Raw genomic sequence first — 21733 nt, 5'->3', positions numbered from 1 at the left:
GCCTGTAACAACAAATATATTTCCAAAACAAATCCCTTCTTTCCCTTATCCATAAGCAACATCTCAAACTTTGATTGACTTGGCAATATTATTTCTCAATCATAAGACTCCCTTAAAAAATCGCGTTCTTGGTAATAAGCAAATAAAGTATTCTGTGATATACCAAACTTATCTCTAAGTCTATCAAATGAAAGAAATGAGCCTTCTACTAATACCAAACCCTTAGAATCCCAATCTTTCAAATAGAAAAAGGAATTAATTGATTCTGATATAATGGGGTTTTAATTGAACATACATCTTTTGAACCTATAGATTGAATCCATTTACTCCATACTTTCAACAAATGATTCAATACAGGTAAAAACAAAGAATTCCATTCACGTATATATAAAATGATGTATTGATCTCTCCTGTATCTGATCCATTTCCACATAAGCCCACATCGGTGGTTGATCAATATCATCAGTCTATTAATAAATTTCAACTGTGCTGCCTGATAATAATTTTGAAAATGTGGCAGTTGAAGGCCTCCCAAATCATACTTCTCCATCAATATTCTAGCTAATTTACCTCTCCACAAAAAAGAACGTATCACTTTATTTAATTATTTTAAAAAATTCCCTGGTATCAGACTAAGAATTGATTGAAACAGATATAGAAAGATATACATTCATTTTAATACAATGTACTCGACCCATCAATGTTAATGGTAAATCTTTCCATCTATTCAAATCAGACTTAATTTTATTTAACAATGGAAAATAATTTAAATCATATAAATTTTGATATTCGTTATCCACAAGTACACCCAAATACTTAATCTTATCTGACCATTTAAATTTAGTAAGTTGCCTATAATCCGAATAATCCCCATCAGATATCGGTAATATCTCACTCTTATCCCAATTCACCTTATAACCCGACATCAATCCATAAAATTTTAATAAATCTTGTAAAGGTTTTAAAGAGTTTTTAGGTTGCAACAAATATATCAACACGTCGTTAGCAAATAAATTAATTTTATACTCCCGTTGCCCTACCATAATTCCCGTAATATTTAGATTTTGTCCAATTGCCTGAGCTAATGGTTCTATAACCAACACAAATAAGGATGGTGACAATGTTCAGCCCTGTCTAGTTGATCTTAACAAATTAAATACCTGCAAAACCTAACCATTTGTCACCACCCATGCAGAAGGATTAGTATATAATGCCTTAACTCAACGAATAAAGAGTGGGCCAAATTTAAATCTCTCCAGCACTTTAAATAAAAATTTCCACTCAACACAATCAATGCATCATTTTCAGCGTCTAGCGCAAGTATCATTGGCTGATTTGGTTGTTGCCTTGATGCATTGATTGTTGTAATGAATTTAGTAATATTATGTGCTGAATATCTATTCTTAATAAATCCTGCTTGATCTATATGTACCAATTTGGTAAGATATTAGCCAATCTATTTGCTAAAACTTTTGCTACAATTTTAAAATCCACATTCAATAAAGATTTAAGTCTATATGCCACCTCTTTCTTTGGTTTACCATTATCAATGCTCTTGAAAACATCTCATTAAACCTCCAACTATAAGAAATTTCCACCTTCTCAACAACCTCACAAGAAATCAACAAGGAATGATCTGACAAAATTTTACTCTTATACTCCGTACTATCAACCTACCTTGTAAATAAGCTGACACCAAAAAAAATCTATTCTAGTAAAGGACTCGTGCCGTGTAAAGTAAAAAGAAGGATCTTTCTCAGTCGGATGAATTCATCACCATATTTCAACTAAATTCAAATCTTCCATCAATTCAATTACCCTTTTTGCCATCTTAGTTTTCCTAACAATTTTTAGAGATTTATCCAACAGTGGATCCAAACAACAATTGAAATCTCCTCCCACCATTACATTCTCATTTGATTGATTCAAATGCAAAAAAGTATCTGTAACAAATTGTACATCATCTTCATTTAGTGCATACAAATTCAATAAAGTCCAAGCTTCTGAAAACAATTTACAATTAACATTTAAAACTTTTCTAGCATTCTCTGAAAAATATTTTAAAACAAAAGGTACTTTTTTATGTATCAAAATTGCCAGACCTCTGGCTTTAGAATTAAAAGAAGATGCCAAAACATGTTCAACCCAATCTCGTTTCAATTTCAAATGTTCCTTTTCTGTCAAATGTGTCTCCTACAAAAGAGCAATGTCCACCTTCATCATCTTAATGTAGTCCAACATGTTTCCTCTTTATTGGATGATTCATCCCTTTAACATTAAATGTTGCAAAATTCAATTTACTCATTATATCTTAACAAACAAATCCCAACACAGTCAACCCACACACAAATTTTAGCTCCTGAAAAAAAAATCTCCCCCTCTCTAACACAAAACTTAATCCCCCCCCCAACCCTTTATATAAAGAAAAAAAATCTAAGTGGTACCTCCCTCTATAGACCAGGTGTGGTCTAAACCACTAGTGGCAGATGACTTCAGAAGATGCAGCGTCATCCACCAACTCCCTCCCCCCCCCAGCTGACATTCACATATCTCAAAAATCCCCAAAATCATATTGATAATTCAATCAACTACACCCAAAACTCCATCCATTTGGTCCTGAACACCAGCAGCACCAACAAAATCAACAGACTGGTCATCCTCTCCCCTCTGGGTCGAATGTTGCTCTTCAACATTCTTCCTGCCATTTCAATTCCCATTCCAATTTTGCTTTGGAGAGCTCTGGGACTTCGCTTGTCTCTATAACTAAGAACTATGTGGATTATTCAGCAAAGAATTAGCAAATGCCAAAACTTCAGTTTCATCATCAAAAAGTTGAGCCTAAAAATTTCTATAAAACACCTTCAATACGGCAGGATACCTAAAGGCAAATCGGTAACCTTTCCTCCATAACACAGCCTTAGCTGGGTTAAACTCTTTCCGACGTTGTATCACATCTTGACTTAAATCTGAATTTTATAAAAACCCTATTACCCTGTATCATAATAGGGCCCTGATTTTGCCGAGCCTTCTGAACAGCAAATCGCAAAATTACCTCCCGATCTTGGTACCTTAAACAACGAATAAGGACCGCTCGCGGAGGTTGATCATGAAAAGGTTTTCTTGTATTGCTCTATGTGCTCTATCCAATTCCAATCCCTCTGGAAAAGCATCCTTTCCCAACACCTCTGGTATCCATTTTCAAAAAAACTTCACTGGATCAGTACCTTCAAAATCTTCAGGCAAACTCACTATTTTAACATTATTATGTCTGCTTTGATTTTCCAGTGAATCAATCTTCTTCAAAAATTCATACTTCTGAACATTCCAATCCATAAGACAGTGCTCCAAGTAATCTATTCGCTCAGTATACCAATCCACAGTATCCATACAATCACAAAATGGCCATTTAATATCTTTAAGTTCATCCTGAACTACATCTACAGCTCTCAAACATTTAACCACATCCTGCTTAAATGATGCCACCTCTCCTCTCAATTCAGTAAATTGAATCTTACTTTCTTTAAAACCCTGAGTAACTTGAACAGCCATATTATTCATGCGCTGCATAAATTCTTCAGAAACAGATAAACTAGTTTCTTCTTCCACTTTCACTGTTTGGAATGTGCAAGGTAGGAGATTTCACTCTAGAAGCTTTCTTTAACTTTTGAGGCCTACCCTGAAGAATTTTAGCTGCTCTTAAAATTGCTTCAATTGCCTCATTGGGTTCTTCCAATAGTTCCTCCTCTTCCTCTTCTTTCAGCTCCCAGTCCAGAGCTTCCCAGGCCCCTTGACTCCATGTCAACATTCCCTCCCATGAAGGCCCCCCACGATCGGGGTGCTGGGAGAGAGTTGACCTGGTAGCCTGGGCCCGATCGGGAGTCGCGCATGCCCAGTTCAGCAAGGGCTCCATAGCGAAGGCCCTTTGCCTCAGCCGTGGCACGTCAGTAGCCTACCTGATGTGCACATGACTGTGTTCAGAAGCAGGGCCCTCGCCTCCGCGAGCGCGCAATCTGCATCGGGAGCATGACTCACCATCTCTGTCAGGCCGCTGGATGTAGAGGCAGATGTAAGGAGTAGACGTGTAGTTCCACCTCTCCACAGCTGAATAATTAATACCCGAAATTTAAAGAGTATTTAAATTTTAAAATTATTTTAAGCAAGTTTTTAAGGAGTGTAGAAAGTTATAACGAAAGGCAATAAAGCTCAAACTTCAAAAAAAAGCATTGTTTAAAAGAGCAGAAAGTGCGGAAGAATTGAGGCCTACCTCGTCGAAGGATCCACAGAAGTTGATTTTGGAGCAGCTGAAGATCCAGAGGATGACTCAGGTGAAGATAATGGCGACTCCGGCACCTAGTTTCCACCTAGCGATGCAGCAGTACTTTCCTGCACTTAAAATCCAATCCCTCCAGCAATGAAGGCCAACAAAATCATTTACTTTCTTGATTTCCTGCTATACCTGCAAACTAACCTTTTGTGTCATGTGCAAGCATTCATCAGACTCTCTGCACAACAGCATGCTGCAACTTGTCTCTATTTAAAAATAGTGGTCTGATTTACTATTTTTCCTACCAAAGTGGACACCCCCACATTTGCCAACATTGTACTCCATCTGCCAGACCTTTGTCCTATCTATAGTGGCCTCCATAATGTATGGAACAAATACACTTTTTTCCCTTTATTTACCTCTGTGCTCCACGGTTTTAAATGTGTCATCAAACAATTCACATTTGATTAAAGTGCACATTCCAAATTTTATTCAAGGTCATTTGTATATATTTTGGTTTGAGCATGTAGAAATTACAGCATTTTTTTATACATAGTTCCCCCATTTCAGAGTACCATAATGTTGGAGATATTTGGCTTCATAGGTGTTTGTGAGTACTCGGGTATGTTTAATTGCTTTATTGGTGCAGGTATAAGAGAGTTAGGCTTGCTTGATCACCTTGGATTCTGTAGTTGCTATTTTTGAACATGAGGACCAGAATTGTGCCAATGACAGTCAAATAAGCCACTATGAGGCTGAAAAACAAGAATGAAACAGAAAGAGACATTGCCCAAACTTTAGGATTACCAAAATCAACAGTTTGGGACATCACTAAGGAAAAAGAGCATATTGGTGAACTTAGTAATCAGAAAGGGACTGGAAGGCCAAGGAAAAATGATGACAGGAGAATTCTCATCAAAATAAGAAAACTCCCCAAATGTCTGTCCGACAGATCAGAAACACTCTTCAAGGGGTAGGTGTGGATGTGTCAATGACCACTGTCCACAGAAGACTTCATGAACGGAAATACAGAGGCTACACTGCAAGATGCAAACCATTAGTTAGCCACAGAAACAGGATGGCCAAATAAGAGTTTTCCAATAAATATTTAAAAGAGCCTGCAGAATTCTGGAAAAATCTCTTGTAGATGAGATGAGACCAAGATTAACCTATACAATAGCAAGAATAAAAGTGTGGAGGAGTAAAGGAACTGCCCAAGATCCAAAGTATACCACCTCATCTGTCAAACATGGTGGTCAGGGTATTATGGCCTGGGCATGTCAGGCTGCCACAGGTACTGGTGCACTTATCTTCATGGGTGATGTAACTGCTGATGGCAGTAGCAAAATGAATTCTGAGGTGCAGAGAAACATCTGTTCAAGTTCAACCAAATGCCTCCAAACTCATTGAGCAGCAGTTCATCCTTTAACAAGACAATGATCCCAAACACACTGCTAAAGCCACAAAGGAGTTTTTCAAAACTAAAAATTGGAAGATTCTTGAATGGCGAAGTCAGTCACTCAATCTAAATCTAATTGAGCCTTCCACATGCTGAAAAAAAATCTTAAGGAAACAAGCAGATGCAGTAGAGGCCTGGCAGAACATCACCGGAGAAGATACTCAGCACCTGTCTATGAATTACAGACTTCAAGCAGTCATTGCAGGGATATGCAACACAGTTCTAAACATGACTACTTTAACATATATATATATACCATTGTTATGGTATATATATATACCTGATTCGGCTCCGAATCATGGGTCCTCTACCGGCACCACCTACGGCTCCTAGTACGCTTCCACCAGCGTTGTCTCCGCTCCATCCTCAACATCCATTGGAGCGCTTACATCCCTAACGTCGAAGTACTCGAGATGGCAGAGGTCGACAGCATCGAGTCCACGCTGCTGAAGATCCAGCTGCGCTGGATGGGTCACGTCTCCAGAATGGAGGACCATCGCCTTCCCAAGATCGTGTTATATGGCGAGCTCTCCACTGGCCACTGTGACAGAGGTGCACCAAAGAAAAGGTACAAGGACTGCCTAAAGAAATCTCTTGGTGCCTGCCACATTGACCACCGCCAGTGGGCTGAAAACGCCTCAAACCGTGCATCTTGGCGCCTCACAGTTTGGCGGGCAGCAACCTCCTTTGAAGAAGACCGCAGAGCCCACCTCACTGACAAAAGGCAAAGGAGGAAAAACCCAACACCCAACCCCAAGCAACCAATTTTCCCCTGCAACCGCTGCAATCGTGTCTGCCTGGCCCGCATCGGACTTGTCAGCCACAAACGAGCCTGCAGCTGACGTGGACTTTTTACCCCCTCCATAAATCTTCGTCCGCGAAGCCAAGCCAAAGAAGAAGATACCATTGTTATGACACAAATATTATGGTTCCCTCGAAATGAGAGGACTATGTATAAAATTGCTGTAATTTCTACATGGTCAAACCAAAATGTATAAAATCTGGAATGTGCACTTTAATCACATGTGAATTGTTTGATTACAAATTTAAAATGGTGGAGAATAGGGGCAAATAAAGGGAAAAAAAGTGTCTTTGTCACAAACGTTATGGAGGGACCTGTATATATTTATGCAGGCTTAATGTTCTTTGCAGAATTTGCTTTTCCACTCAATTTTGTGTAATCAACAATCATATATTATGATTGATTCCATCTTACACATCATTTATGAATATTGTGAATTGTTGTGGGCACTTCTCTAATTTCCAAACCCATTTATCTCAACTTTCTGCCTTCTATTGATTAGCCAATCCTCTATCAATACTTATCCATTACCTCAACTCTATGTATTCCCTTTGCTGTAACAGCAATGTGCCAATCGCTATGCTCACCATGCCATTAATTCATAATGCCAGGAACTTGCATGAAATTAATTTTGGGTACAAATTTGTTAAATGTTCAAAGAACTTCCAAAGTGGAACTTTCACATGCTATGGAGGGTTGAATAATATTTGGCAATCTCCATATGCCAACAAGCTGTTCTTTTCTCCAGAAACCATATAATTCATGTGATAACTCTTCTTGAATTAAGCAAATAGATTCAATGAAAATTAGATATCTTCCCAGCAAATCTACACATTCTAAAATTGTGTATATTTTCTGTATTAAATAAGTGCTAAACAAAATTAATACAAAATATGAAGCACTGCTCAGAGAGAGGGATCAAGCCAAATCAACATTGAAGTCAATGAGCAAACAAGCAAATACACTGCACCAGAAAATGTTTTTAAGTGAAAAATAATATCAAGCTTTGGTCATGTGAAACAAATAGCCTTTTTACCTTCAACATTTCTGAACAGATCTAATGCTAAAAGTATATTCTAATAATTTTAGAAAATCCAATAAGATCATTCCAAGATTTCCTTTAAAAATCAAGCATTCTTATTTTACTGATACTTCATTTGCTCAAGTATAATCAATAATTGAGATGCACGTTTCACACTGCAATCTGTCCCAACTCATTACATGAACAAGAACAGTTAAATTTCCAGTGCAGAGATTTACCTTATGCTCATAGCCTACCTTCATCAAATCTATCCTATCTGACCTTGGTTTCTCCAAGGCAATTGGTAATTGTCCTCTATTTTGTCATTTTTTTGGAATAATTATTAATTATTAGCAATCCCTTGGATGAAGGGACATTGTAGCCAACCTTGAGGGATGGAATATACAACTGTGTGAATTCTTGTAAAGTGATGGGTTGGCTACAATGTATCTTAACAGAACATGGCCTTAATCCAGTTGTAAAAAGATTCAAGATGATACAAGAGGATTCTTGAAAGAGTATGGTGCAGGGAAAGATCCATACTAGACTTAGTATTGAGAAATGTGTTTGGCCAGGTGATTGGAGGGTTTAGTGATAGAGCATTTGGGGAATAATGATCACAAAACTTGAAGTTTTAAGATAGTTATGGACAAGTTAAGTCTGGATCTTGGAGGAATTGCTAAATTAAGGGAAGTCATACTACAACATTATTAAACAAATGGAAAATAGACATCTTTGCAGCTGTTATGGACATGTCTACACCTGAAATTTGGAAGTCATTTCAATACCAGTTGATAAGAGTTCAGGTCTAGCATATTCCAGTGAAGAAGAAAGTCAAGGATAATAAGATTCAGGAACCTTGGATGAATGGAAGTAGTTGTTAATTTAGTCTAAAAGATAAAGGGTTCATCAGACAGAAGGAATATAAAGTAAGAACTCAAACAGGGAATCAAGAGGGATGGCCAAGAGGGATCACAAAATGTCCTTGGAGAGCAGGATTCAGGAAATCCCATGGCATTTTATGCATAGAATAAAAACAAGAGGGTATTTGGAGTATAGGACTATTCAAGGACAAAGGAGGTAATTTATATTGAAGCTAGATGATGTGGACAAGGTACTAAATGAGTATTTTGCATCAGTATTCAGCAAAGACAAAGACATTGGGGGTAGTTAGATTAGTGTGTAGTGTGCTCATGTTCTAGGGATGTTTATATCAAGGAGAAGGCAATGTTGGATCTATTGAAGAACAATAAGCTGATTAACTGCCCAGTGCCTAACAGGATATATCCCTGGTTATTAAGAGAGGAAAATGCTGGGGCTAATTAAAACACAAAAATGCAGGAGGAACTCAGCAGGACTTGCAACATCCATAGGAGGTAAAGGTATATTAGTAACATTTTAGGTCTGAGCCCTTCCTCCAGATGTGAGCAAAAAGTAGGCAAGGGACCAATTTTAAAAAGCTGGTGAAAAAGGGAAGAATTGGAGGGGAGGAGTACAGACCAACAGACAAATGGTGATAATTGGATATGATAAATGTTTTAATTTAAATTTTAGACATTCAGCATGGTGACAGGTAACTTCAGCCCACGAGTCCATGCCATCCAATTTACACCCAATTAACCTACACCCCTGTAGTGATATGTATATACTGCTGCTGCTCTGTACATAAGTGGCTGGCCCACCCACTGATGCCTCGACCCCATGTAACCCCTCCCCCTGTGACCTGGCCATAAAGGTCGACCTCCATGCCCCCTTTCATTCATTCGAGCACACGAAGTTGGGCCAGCCAAAATCCAATGTGTATTAAAGCCTATTGTTCCTCACTCAGCCTTTAGAGTCATTGATAGTTCATATCAATTTAATACACATTAGTTTTCTACACGGGATGCACAGGTTGCTGAGATCCGTCCTCCTCAAAAACGATCCACAGACACCCAGAGCTGCCAAACGTTACAATCAGTGGATTGCCTGCTTCACAAACTTCTTCAAAGTCGCAGCGGGCCTGGTGGACTCAGATGAAAAGAAACTCAAGGCCTTCAAGCTAGAGTTGGCCACCAAGTATACCTGGCAATCCAGAGCTGCACAACCTACCCAGAGGCCCTGGCTGAGCTCCGCAACCTCTACCGACCCCAGGTGAACGAAGTGTGTTCACAGTATCGACTGGTCTTGATGAGACGGCAACCTGGTGAGTCCATGGGCGAGTTCCTCCGAGCGCTGTACGATCTGGGGAGAGACTGCTGGAGTCCCCGTGCCTGTAGCCCAGTGTGTGGAGGAGCTGGTCCGAGATGCCTGCATGGCTGGAGTGAGGTCTGACTAAATTCATCAGCGACTGCTCGTGGAGGACAAGCTTCCCCTGGAGAGAGCCTTCCAGCTTGCCAGGACCTAGACTAGGCCCAACACAATGCCAACTATTGGAGAGGATTCTTGGTGGTAGGATTTACTTGCATTTGGAAAAGCTTCAGTTTATTAGGAATGATCAGTATGGCTTTGTTTGGAGCAGATTTTGTCTTACAAACTTGACTGAGTATTTTAAGTAGGTTCCATAGATAATTGATGAGAATTATCTGTGGATGTTTTCCACATGGACTTTCATAAGGCATTTGACAAGGTAAAATGGAGTTTAACCTGGAAAAGTGTGAAGAATTGCACCTTGGGAGTTCTAATATAAGGATAAAGTATGCAGTTATATGCATGAACTATTAAATGTATTGATGTGCAGGGGGATTGGGGGTTGAGGTCCCAGAGCTCCTTGAAAGTGGCCATACAAGTTAATAGGTGGTAAGGAAGCTTCTAGTTTGCTTCCCTTTATTAAGCAGGGCATTGAATATAAAAGTAAGGAAGTTGTGTTGTAGCTATATATTAGGACATACTTGGAATACAGTGTGCAATTCTAGTTTCCCCTTTACAGGAGATATTTGGAGGCTATAAAAGGGTACAGAAAAAGCACCCCAGGATTTTACCTGGTTTAGATGGCATGAGGTTTGAGGAGAGGTTGGACAAAGTAATTTTTTTCTGGAGCACAGGAGGCTAAGGAGGCTTATCAAGCTATTTGAAATCGTGAGAAGCATTGAACGCATGGGCAGTCAGAGTCTTTATCCCAGGGTAAAAGCATCATATACTAGAGGAGACGTGTTTAAGTTGAGCGGGGTGGGTTGAAGTTCAAAAGAGATATGCAGGACATATTTTACACAAGAGAATGGTGGGTGCCTGGAATGAGTGAACAAGGTGGAAGCAGATACAATAGTAACATTCAAGAGGCTTCTTGATGGACAAATAGATGTGAGGAGAATGTGGGGATATCTATCTAGTGCAAGTGGCAGAGTTTGACTTTGCCATCATACTTGGAACAGATATGAACTGAAGAACCTGTTCCTGTGCTGAAATGGCACCCACAGTGACTTGGTACATTTGATTCAAAATTGTTTTGGCCATTGAAGATAAAGAGCATTGTGGTGGAGGTATGTTTCTCTGACAGGAGGTCCATGGCCAGTGGTGTCCACAGGGCTGATTTTAAATTTGTTGCAAACAAAAAAAATCATGGAGTTGTGGATGATGCAGAGATTTATCCAAGAATACAGCAGGATATAATCTGTGGAGATATAGTCAGAGAAAGATAGTTCAAGTGTGAGGTGATGCAAACTCAAACATAAGATGAAAATGTACAGTGTCCACACCATTACAAGCATTGATATATAATGGCATCTTGGGGTGTAAGTCCATAGTTCCCTGAAAGTGGCAACTCAAATAGTGTGGTAAAGAAAGTATTTGCATATTTGACTTCATTGGTCTGGGCATTGAGTGTGAAAGCCTGGACGTCATGTGGCAGCTGTATAAAACTTTAGTTAGGCCATATTTGGAGTATTGTGTGTAGTTCTGGTAGCTGCATTACTGGAAATGTATGGTAGACAAACTTTGACTGTTGTCTCTGGAGCGTCAGAAACTAAAAAGAGGCCTAATTGAAGAATCTGAAATTATGAGAGGCTTTGCTAATCAGTATTTTTTTCTAGGATGGAAATGTCAAATACTAGAAGGCAAAGGTTTAAGGTGAGAAGGGGCATATTTGAAGGAAATCACCAAGACAATATTTTATACACAGATTTATAGGGACTTGAATACATGGGAGGGGAATGATGCAAATTATTGTGATGTTTAAGACAGGGAAGCGGACATACAGGTATTGTAAGTTTATGCGTTGATGTTCTTATACTGTGCTCTTCTATGATTGGAAACAGGTCCTTTCTGAGCAGCCTCAGCATCTTCATACTTCCTCGCAAGGCATGAACATTTGAAACAAAGACAATGTTCTTGTTCCTCTGGGTTTTCATCTCCTGAGAGTTTATTTGACAAGGCATCAGTTTTCTCACAAAGTAATTTACAATGTTCCAATAATTCAGTTCTGCAAAGTTATCTGAAATGTTTGTTCTTGCTCAAATTGCCATATGGTTCAAAACATTTAATGCTGGGATCTAGAAACAGTAATATTTTCTCAGAATAACAAATCAGTAAAAGAAGTCCTGTGTGGAAATTATTTTAATTTTTATCCATTGCAATATTCTTTGGCTTGGCTTCGCGGATGAAGATTTATGGAGGGGGTAAAAAAGTCCACGTCAGCTGCAGGCTCGTTTGTGGCTGACAAGTCCGATGCGGGACAGGCAGACACGGTTGCAGCGGTTGCAGGGGAAAATTGGTTGGTTGGGGTTGGGTGTTGGGTTTTTCCTCCTTTCCCTTTTGTCAGTGAGGTGGGCTCTGCTGTCTTCTTCAAAGGAGGTTGCTGCCCGCCAAACTGTGAGGCGCCAAGATGCACGGTTTGAGGCGTTATCAGCCCACTGGCGGTGGTCAATGTGGCAGGCACCAAGAGATTTCTTTAGGCAGTCCTTGTACCTTTTCTTTGGTGCACCTCTGTCACGGTGGCCAGTGGAGAGCTCGCCATATAACACGATCTTGGGAAGGCGATGGTCTTCCATTCTGGAGACGTGACCCATCCAGCGCAGCTGGATCTTCAGCAGCGTGGACTCGATGCTGTCAACCTCTGCCATCTCGAGTACTTCGACGTTAGGGATGAAAGCGCTCCAATGGATGTTGAGGATGGAGCGGAGACAACGCTGGTGGAAGCGTTCTAGGAGCCGTAGGTGGTGCCGGTAGAGGACCCATGATTCGGAGCCGAACAGGAGTGTGGGTATGACAACAGCTCTGTATACGCTTATCTTTGTGAGGTTTTTCAGTTGGTTGTTTTTCCAGACTCTTTTGTGTAGTCTTCCAAAGGCGCAATTTGCCTTGGCGAGTCTGTTGTCTATCTCATTGTCGATCCTTGCATCTGATGAAATGGTGCAGCCGAGATAGGTAAACTGGTTGACCGTTTTGAGTTTTGTGTGCCCGATGGAGATGTGGGGGGGCTGGTAGTCATGGTGGGGAGCTGGCTGATGGAGGACCTCAGTTTTCTTCAGGCTGACTTCCAGGCCAAACATTTTGGCAGTTTCCGCAAAGCAGGACGTCAAGCGCTGAAGAGCTGGCTCTGAATGGGCAACTAAAGCGGCATCGTCTGCAAAGAGTAGTTCACGGACAAGTTTCTCTTGTGTCTTGGTGTGAGCTTGCAGGCGCCTCAGATTGAAGAGACTGCCATCCGTGCGGTACCGGATGTAAACAGCGTCTTCATTGTTGGGGTCTTTCATGGCTTGGTTCAGCATCATGCTGAAGAAGATTGAAAAGAGGGTTGGTGCGAGAACACAGCCTTGCTTCATGCCATTGTTAATGGAGAAGGGTTCAGAGAGCTCATTGCTGTATCTGACCCGACCTTGTTGTTTTTCATGCAGTTGGATAATCATGTTGAGGAACTTTGGGGGATATCCGATGCGCTCTAGTATTTGCCAAAGCCCTTTACTGCTCACGGTGTCGAAGGCTTTGGTGAGGTCAACAAAGGTGATGTAGAGTCCTTTGTTTTGTTCTCTGCACTTTTCTTGGAGCTGTCTGAGGGCAAAGACCATGTCAGTAGTTCCTCTGTTTGCGCGAAAGCCGCACTGTGATTCTGGGAGAATATTCTCGGCGACACTAGGTATTATTCTATTTAGTAGAATCCTAGCGAAGATTTTGCCTGCAATGGAGAGCAACGTGATTCCCCTGTAGTTTGAGCAGTCTGATTTCTCGCCTTTGTTTTTGTACAGGGTGATGATGGTGGCATCACGAAGATCCTGAGGCAGTTTTCCTTGGTCCCAACAAAGCTTGAAAAACTCATGCAGTTTGGCATGCAGAGTTTTGCCGCCAGCCTTCCAGACCTCTGGGGGGATTCCATCCATACCTGCTGCTTTGCCACTTTTCAGTTGTTCGATTGCCTTATATGTCTCATCCAGGGTGAGAACCTCATCCAGCTCTAGCCTTAGGGGCTGTTGAGGGAGCTGGAGCAGGGTGGAATCTTGGACTGAGCGGCTGGCACTGAAAAGAGATTACAGCAATATTACAGCACAGTAGAAGCCCATTCTAGCCATTGAAACCTGTGCCATCCAATTATACCCAATTAGCCTACCAACCCTGTATGTTTTGGAGGGTGGAAGGAAACTAGAGCACCTGGAGAAAACCCATGCTGGACACAGAAGATACAAACTCATGACACAAGGCACTGGATTTGAACCTGGGTTCAAATTTAGCATTGGGCTAAACACTACTTTAACCGTTCCACCCATCAAGTTGGTAATGTCAACAGTGCAAGATCATTCGGCACCCATTGGAGATGTTCTTATTGGTTTCCAGAAAGGGGTGAAGAAGAAACAAATTACTGAACAACTTATCCTCAAAGACGTAGAGAGTAATTTGCTTATTAAATGTCAATTGAAGGAGATGCATATTGATAGCCCATGCAATGAACACCTTTGACCATAATTAGACCTGTGGTCTGCACAGAATATCCTTAAGGTCCTTCCACAAAAAGAAATAGTGGATTTAAGTCAGATGTTTCATGATAACTCTGTCTAAATCATTTGACAGAATACTCCAGCACCAGACCTTTCCAAGGAGAGCCAAATTCTTGCTTGGCAGGTGATGAGAAGAGTCCTTGTGAAATTTATTGCACAGTTGTTGAGTAAGCATGACTGGAATGCTGTCCTTCAAGAGGTTGCTTTGTGGGATGAAACCACCTTCCATCTAATTCTGCTATGCACATTTGCCAAGCTGGTCTAGAAACGGTTTTGTTGCAGTTCACACTAATTAGCCATGTGACACAGGACTTTGGAGCAGCACAGTTAGTGTAACGTTGTCACAGCACCAGTGACCTGGGTTAGAATCTGGCGCTGTCTGTAAGGAGTTGGTACATTCTCCCCATGTCTGTATGGGTTTCCTCTGGCTACTCCAGTTTCCTCCTACCCTTGGGGTATGGGGTTGTAGGTTAATTGGGTGTAATTTGGCTGCATGGCCTCATCGCTGGAAGAGCCTGAAACCATGCTGTATGTCCAAATTGAAAAAGATTTGTGCTGCCCAGGGTGTTTACTTGAAGACACCCTAAGAGATAATTACCACATGGAGAATATAGTGGCACAACTAGTAATCCTGATGCACGATATTCCACTGACTCACCACCACCACACCCCCCTCCCATAATCCCCAGTACTGACTGTGTGTACATTTTTCCTGTGATCATGTAGGTTTCCTCTGGCTTCTATCCACACCTTAAAGATGTGAATTGGTAGATTAATTGGCCATAGTGAAAATTACATCTAATGTGGAAAGAGAGAATGGGAAGAGTTATTGGGAATGTGAGGATCAAAGGCTACAGGGAAAATTAGTGGGGAAATGGGATTACAGTTTGAGCTGGCATGGACTCGATAGGTCAAAAGGACTTTCATTATATTCTAAGGATGACTGGAAGTATAGTTATGCTGCAAAGATAAATGAGTAGTTTCTCCAAGGTTGTTTTATAATTTTTTTTATTTTTCATTTTTTTAATAAATATACATAGTAAAATCTTCAATATTACAATACTTTAAACTTTTTCGTACAAAAAACAAAGACCCTCACAAAATATAAATCCACACACCATCAGAGCTCACACTTATACTATTCATAAAAATCTATGCAGGGAAGTCACATCTGTTTATATTGTAACAGCATCTATTATCATTATTGTAATTGGGTCCCTATGTGGTCCAAACATGGCTGCTATATCTTGACAAATGTGTCATAATTGCTTTTTAGATTGTATGTAATTTTCTCCATAGGAATACAACTTTCATCTCTGCAGTCCATTGTGCTATAAATAAGGGAGAGTCGGACTTGCAAATAATTGCAATACACTTCTTAGCCACTGCAAAAGCTACTTTGACAAAAGAAATTAAAAATTTTGTTCTTATTACTTATTTGAATAAAATTACCCAAAAGATAAAGCTCCAGGTTGACTGCAAATGTCACTCCTGTTATTCTTGTTAACATTTCCACAATATCCTGCCATAAAGGCCTCACCTTCACCGACCACGTAGCATGCAAAAAAGTTCCTGTTTCAATCCCACATCTAAAACACACCTCTGATATTTCAGATTTTGACCTCTGTAGCTTCTGTTGCACAAGATATAATTGGTGTAGGAACTTGGACTGAACCAACCCACATCTTGCATTTATAATTGATGTCATACTATCCAAACACCAATCAGACCAACATCTATTTCCTGCAGGAAAACTATATATGCTTTTAGATTTTTAAGTGTGCCAAGACCCTTTTCTTTTTCACCAGCTCATTTAGACCATTAACATTCAAACTAGTAAACTTTAATGTTCTATCCATACCAGATTTTAAACAAATATTATTCAGCAATAAAAACCTTTTTGATTATTCAAAGAATACAGTGATCTTTCCCCATTAAAAAAAACATATATAGTGCTCTGCTCTGACGGTGACGTAAACAAAAAATCCTGGGAGCCCATGAAAAAGCCCATGGAATCTTCCAAGAAAGAAGAACCCCTCTCTTTAACACCATCTTTAAAAACCACTTCTTTCCTGGTGACATTATCCCCCTTAAACCGGAGTGGTAAGTATATAGGCAATGTTTGAAAAAAGTATTGTACTCTAGGAAATTTATTCATTTTAATACAATTAACCAGTAATTTTATTGGAAATTCCATCCATTTTTTCAAGTCTTCATCAATTTTCTTAAGGGGAATAATTCAATTTAAATAAATTATTTAAATTATTATCTGCCTGTATCCCTAAATATTTTATTCTATTTATCAGCTATTTAAATTTATGCCTCTTTTGCACTGAGTATAATCACTGACGCATAATTTCACTTTTATTCCTGTTTACTTTATAACTGGATACTATCCCATATTCTTTTAATCTTAAATATAATTTGAGTAGCTAGATCTAGTTAAATTAAAAGGTGCAGATATCTGCCCATTTGCTATGACTCTAGCTTTCAGTCCATTATATAAAGCTTTAATCCAATATGCAAATATTTGTCCAAACCCAAATTTTTCAAGCACTTTAAACAAAAAATCCCATTATATTCTATCAAATGCTTTTTTCTGCATCTAAAGCCACTGCTACACTTAAGTCCCCACTCTTTTGTGACAAATGTATTATACTTACATTATCCACTGATTTTCTTTTTTAGCAAATCCAGTCTGATCCACATTTATTAACTTTAATAAAATTTTGCCAACCTATTTGCTAATATCTTTGCTACTATTTTATAATCTGCTTTCAAAATTGAGTAGGTCAATATGATCATGGCTTTGAAGAGTCCCTATCTTTTTTTGGTATTATAGTTATTATTACTGTGTTAAAAATTCCGGTAAAGTATGCATTTTGCGCCTGTTCTAATACCTCCATGAAGGGGGAATTAATACATTTTTAAACTTTTTATAAAATTCAGGCAGGAAATCACCTTCTTCTGGAGACATTACTTTGTATTGAGCTCAATGCTTCCCCCACCTCCATTGGGGTGAAGAGAGGACCCAGATCTTTTTGATCTTCCAAATTTAATTATGGTACATTTATTTGTGACAGAAAATTATCTATTATTATCATCATGTTGAGACTCTGATTGATATAGCTTTATATAAAATGTTTGAAATTTTCATTAATTTTATGAGGTTTATAAGTAATTAAATTAAGATCGATTTTAGTTGTAATAATCATTCTCAATATTTGTTCTGTTTTTAAATGCCTTGAAAGGACCTTATGTACACTCTCACCTAATTCATAATATAAAATCTCTATTCAGTTCTCATTATCACTTTTAATGTTCCATATGTTTGTAAAGTATGATGTTGAAATTTCTCATTAATAAGTCATCTCTATATCTCCTCATTAATTTGTCTTTGCAAATCTTTTTCTAAATTTGTTGTCTCCAATTGTTCTTCATGTTTCATATAGTCCTTCTTAACTTATTATTTGACCCGTAAAATACATTTATTATAAACTGAATTAGAGTTGGTATCAAAAAATGATTTTATTTGTTCTCTAATAAAATCACAAAAGTCTTTTTTTTAATAGGATAGAATTAAATCTCCATCTGTAAACTGATTCTTCTTTGTCCAACATTGTTATTGTCAAGAACAAAGGAGAATGGTCAGATAAAATTCTTGTCTTCTTATCTGCTTGTTGGATTCTACCCTGAATATATTAAAAACAAATCTATCCTGGAATAAGAATCATGTCCTTTTGAATAAAAGGTGTAGTCTCTTTCTCTTGGATGAATTCTTCTCCTTGCATCTATTAAATTTAAATCGCTCATTAACAGCTATATGGCTTTAGCTGCTTTTGTCCTTGTTATTGCACTTTTTGATCTATCTAAAATTAGATCTTAACAAAAATTAAAATCACCTATTAATAAATTGTCATGTGCATTTGCTATTCCCCTTGCTTTTGAATTAAATGAAGAAGCTGCGACATATCGTACCCAATCTCTTTTTAGCTTCTGATGCTCTTTATCAATTAAATGAGTTTCTTCCAAAAAAACTATATCTACTTTCATTTTATTCATATGTGCCAATATCCTTTTTCTTTTCACCAGGCTGTTAAGTCCATTAATATTAAAACTTAAGGTATTAAATATTTTACTCATTAATATTATTTTTTAAATCAATTTCAAACAATACTTCCCCTTCACCTCCCCTTCAATTTCAAACCTTTCTTATCTATCATGCTAAGGCATGTCCATCTTGTCAATCCAGGTAGAAAAAAGGAGAGTAAAACTTTTTCAATATATAGTTATAGAATCCAATAATATAAAGAATAATAATAGAGTAAAAATAACAAAAATACCCTATTAATGATGTTTAAATAATGCACAACATTACGCCCCCCCACCTCCACCATCCATTTTACAGGTTGTGGCCCAAGTCACAAATACACACATGATTTGATTGGTCAGTCCATATCACCTCCAACTGTTATTCTAAATCCATTTTTCATTTTAAGGAATAATAGGGATCACTCTTTATTAATCAAAAAAACTTCATGCTCCTGCTTGTGCCACCCCCCGTTCAGTCTACTGCCGAATAATCGGTAAATTGTCAGCCTATTTTTGCACATGAACAGTCTGTAAAGAACTTATTGCTCCCCCTTGCACAAAGATCTTGAGAGTTTCAGGATGGCATAGGATAAATTAAGAACTTTTTTTTCTACAAGGTATTCTTTACTGGATTAAATTCTTTGTTTTTCTTCAACAGTTCAAAACTTATGTCAGGATAAAATAAAATTTTATTTCCATGATATTCCATTTCACTCTTCCTCTCTTTAGCTTGTTTTACTGCTTGTTTTAATATTTTCTCTCTGAACTGATAGCAAAGAAACTTTATCAATATAGATTCTGGTTTTTGATCTGGCAATAATCCGGCAAAAATTCATTTTATCCAAGAACTTCAGGAATCCAAAGTTGAAAAAAAGCTATTATAATGTCCCTTCTTCACCTTCTTTCAGACCAACAATTCTGATATTGTTTCTTTGACTAAAGTTCTCTATCAGGTCTACTTTCTGACACAATTGTTTATTTACAGCAGCAAGTGCATCCATTGAGTTCTCCATTTTATCCATTCTGTTCTGAACCATTTCCATCTCAAATTCCACATTTTTGTCTCTTTCCTCCATATCTTTAAATATTATTTGCATTCTATTCACTATTTCATAATATTTCTTCATTTTGTCATCTGATTTTTTTAATATTCAATCACTCTTACTTGCTTCAACTCTCATTAACATAAATGCATTAGTACTTAACCCCTGTGGTCCTACTTCCATTTTTAAGTTTGCTACCTCCTTCAATAGCAATAGGTTGTATCATTTCTTCTTCTTCCTCTTGATTCTCTTAATCCTCATCATCTTCATCACTTGCCCGAAGTTCAGTCTCATATTTTCCTTCTGTTGGTAGTGTTTTAAAAAGGCTATCTTCCTCACCTTTGCTTCTTCATACTCTTTTGATTTGTGCGTGGGCAGCACCATTTCTTGATCCTCGTCAACATCTCTCTGTAACTGCAGCTGTGGTGGCACTGAAGATTGTTTCATAGCAGCCTTAGGAGCTTTTATCATTCGGCTAGGAGCTCATGCCACAGTGCTCAGATCTATCTGTGTGGTAGGCCTTACTTCTTGTCCTTGTCGTTTTTCTTGGTTCATTCCCAACAGGCCAGCGATGATTTTCTCCCTCTTTGGTGACAAAAAAAAATACTAAACACTAAATACTAAATACTCTGGTTTTGGTCTCTTTGCCAATTTTATACTTTTTTTTAACTAATTCCCAGGAGAGTCAGATTTCCACATCCTGACTACCTCATCACATGACGTCCCCTTGTCTTGACTTCTTAGTGATCATTTTGTTCATCCACAGTGAAGAAATTGTTAATTTTAAAATTATAAACAATCTCGTTAAAACTCTCACACATCAAAGACATGTCTGCCTAGGTACTTTGAATGACTATGCCCCTAGTTTCTCCAAGGTTATGTTACTTTGACTATTTTGTTGACTCAGAATCAAATAAATTTAGGACTTATCAAAAATAAACTTTCAGACAATCCAGTTGACTATTTACCTATGCACATATTTTAAAAATCCATGTTATATCCTCAGAGCAGGCAATAAAAGTTGTATGGCTTTGCATTTTAGGATGAGAAATGTTAAATTTTGGAATAGCTTTGCAATTCAGGATGTTTGGTTTCTGGCCATGGTTGCAATGTACAATTTCAGTACTTCCATCTTCTTGCTTCTTGAGAACTTCATTAGGATTGAGGATAACTTGTTTCCCTTCTGTTTTTGTGGGGTCCTCAGGTAGATGAAGAGGCCAATGTGGGAATCATAGACTGCCCACAGATGGGATGTGGTTGGGAAGATAGTTTGTAAGGTGGTCCATTCCTTCCCCACCTTCCATGGGACTTGAATGTTCTCAATACCACTCTGAAGACTCCTTCTCCATTTTGAGCAGTTGTGGGTCTGAGATTCCCAGGAGAAAGTAAAGATGCTGCTTTCTCAAGAAAGTTAACAAAAATGAACATAAGCCTTTGCTTTCGGCAAACAGAAGTTCTTAATGAACACTGAAAATTTTGGAGTGTGAGCTTATAAAATTTGAAAACTGAGACACAGTTAATCAGACAGATTGCTTTCAGGGCAGAGATGAAGACATTTAATGTTAAGAACAGATCATGCAAAGACTGCCATTGTGTTCTAACATGGGAGATCCCTCACCTGTTGATACAACAATTTTTTTACACACTTTGGAAACTTAGAGACATTTGACAGTTTTTGTTTATAGTTGGAATGGCCAGTGGTTGTTAGCAGTGTGCAATGAAAATTTCCATGTGTTTGAGTGCAAGAAATTTAAAAATGATCCCGAGCCTTAATTGTGTGTTTTAAAAATTTGATTATAGATGGCTAATTAAAAAATAAATTGATAATTGAGGTTTGGATAACTGTGTTAAATATTGTGCTTTTTATTTTCTAGGTCTTATTCGTTTACAAGAATTAATGAAAGCTCCCTCCAGATATAACATTAAAGTTAAAATTCGCCAGTTGCCATCAGGTCATAGAGATGCTAAGCCCCTTCTGAAACAGATGAAAAAGGGGAAGGAGTTCTACGTGATATTTGACTGCACATATTCAACGGCAGCCCAAATATTGAAACAGGTGATAAAACCTTCTTTGCACTTGCTTCCTATATGAAATGTGCATTCGCCAAAATATGTTCTCTTTATATGAACCTTGCTGCTGCACTGAGTGA

General features: G+C 38.4%; 1 protein-coding gene across 5 annotated transcripts in view; it reads left to right on the top strand.

The window, feature by feature from the left end:
• The window catches only part of LOC138738900 (glutamate receptor ionotropic, kainate 1), a 477930-nt gene that overhangs the window by 323868 nt on the left and 132329 nt on the right, over positions 1–21733 (top strand). For all 5 annotated transcript variants that reach the window (XM_069890070.1, XM_069890069.1, XM_069890066.1 and 2 more), the window contains exon 4: positions 21458–21639. In XM_069890070.1, the coding sequence (XP_069746171.1) occupies positions 21458–21639 (182 nt within the window). The remainder of the gene's footprint in view (positions 1–21457; positions 21640–21733) is intronic.

Source organism: Narcine bancroftii, chromosome 7 (assembly GCF_036971445.1).
Source record: "Narcine bancroftii isolate sNarBan1 chromosome 7, sNarBan1.hap1, whole genome shotgun sequence".
NCBI lineage: Eukaryota > Metazoa > Chordata > Chondrichthyes > Torpediniformes > Narcinidae > Narcine > Narcine bancroftii.
This window is presented reverse-complemented; position numbering and strand designations above follow the sequence as displayed.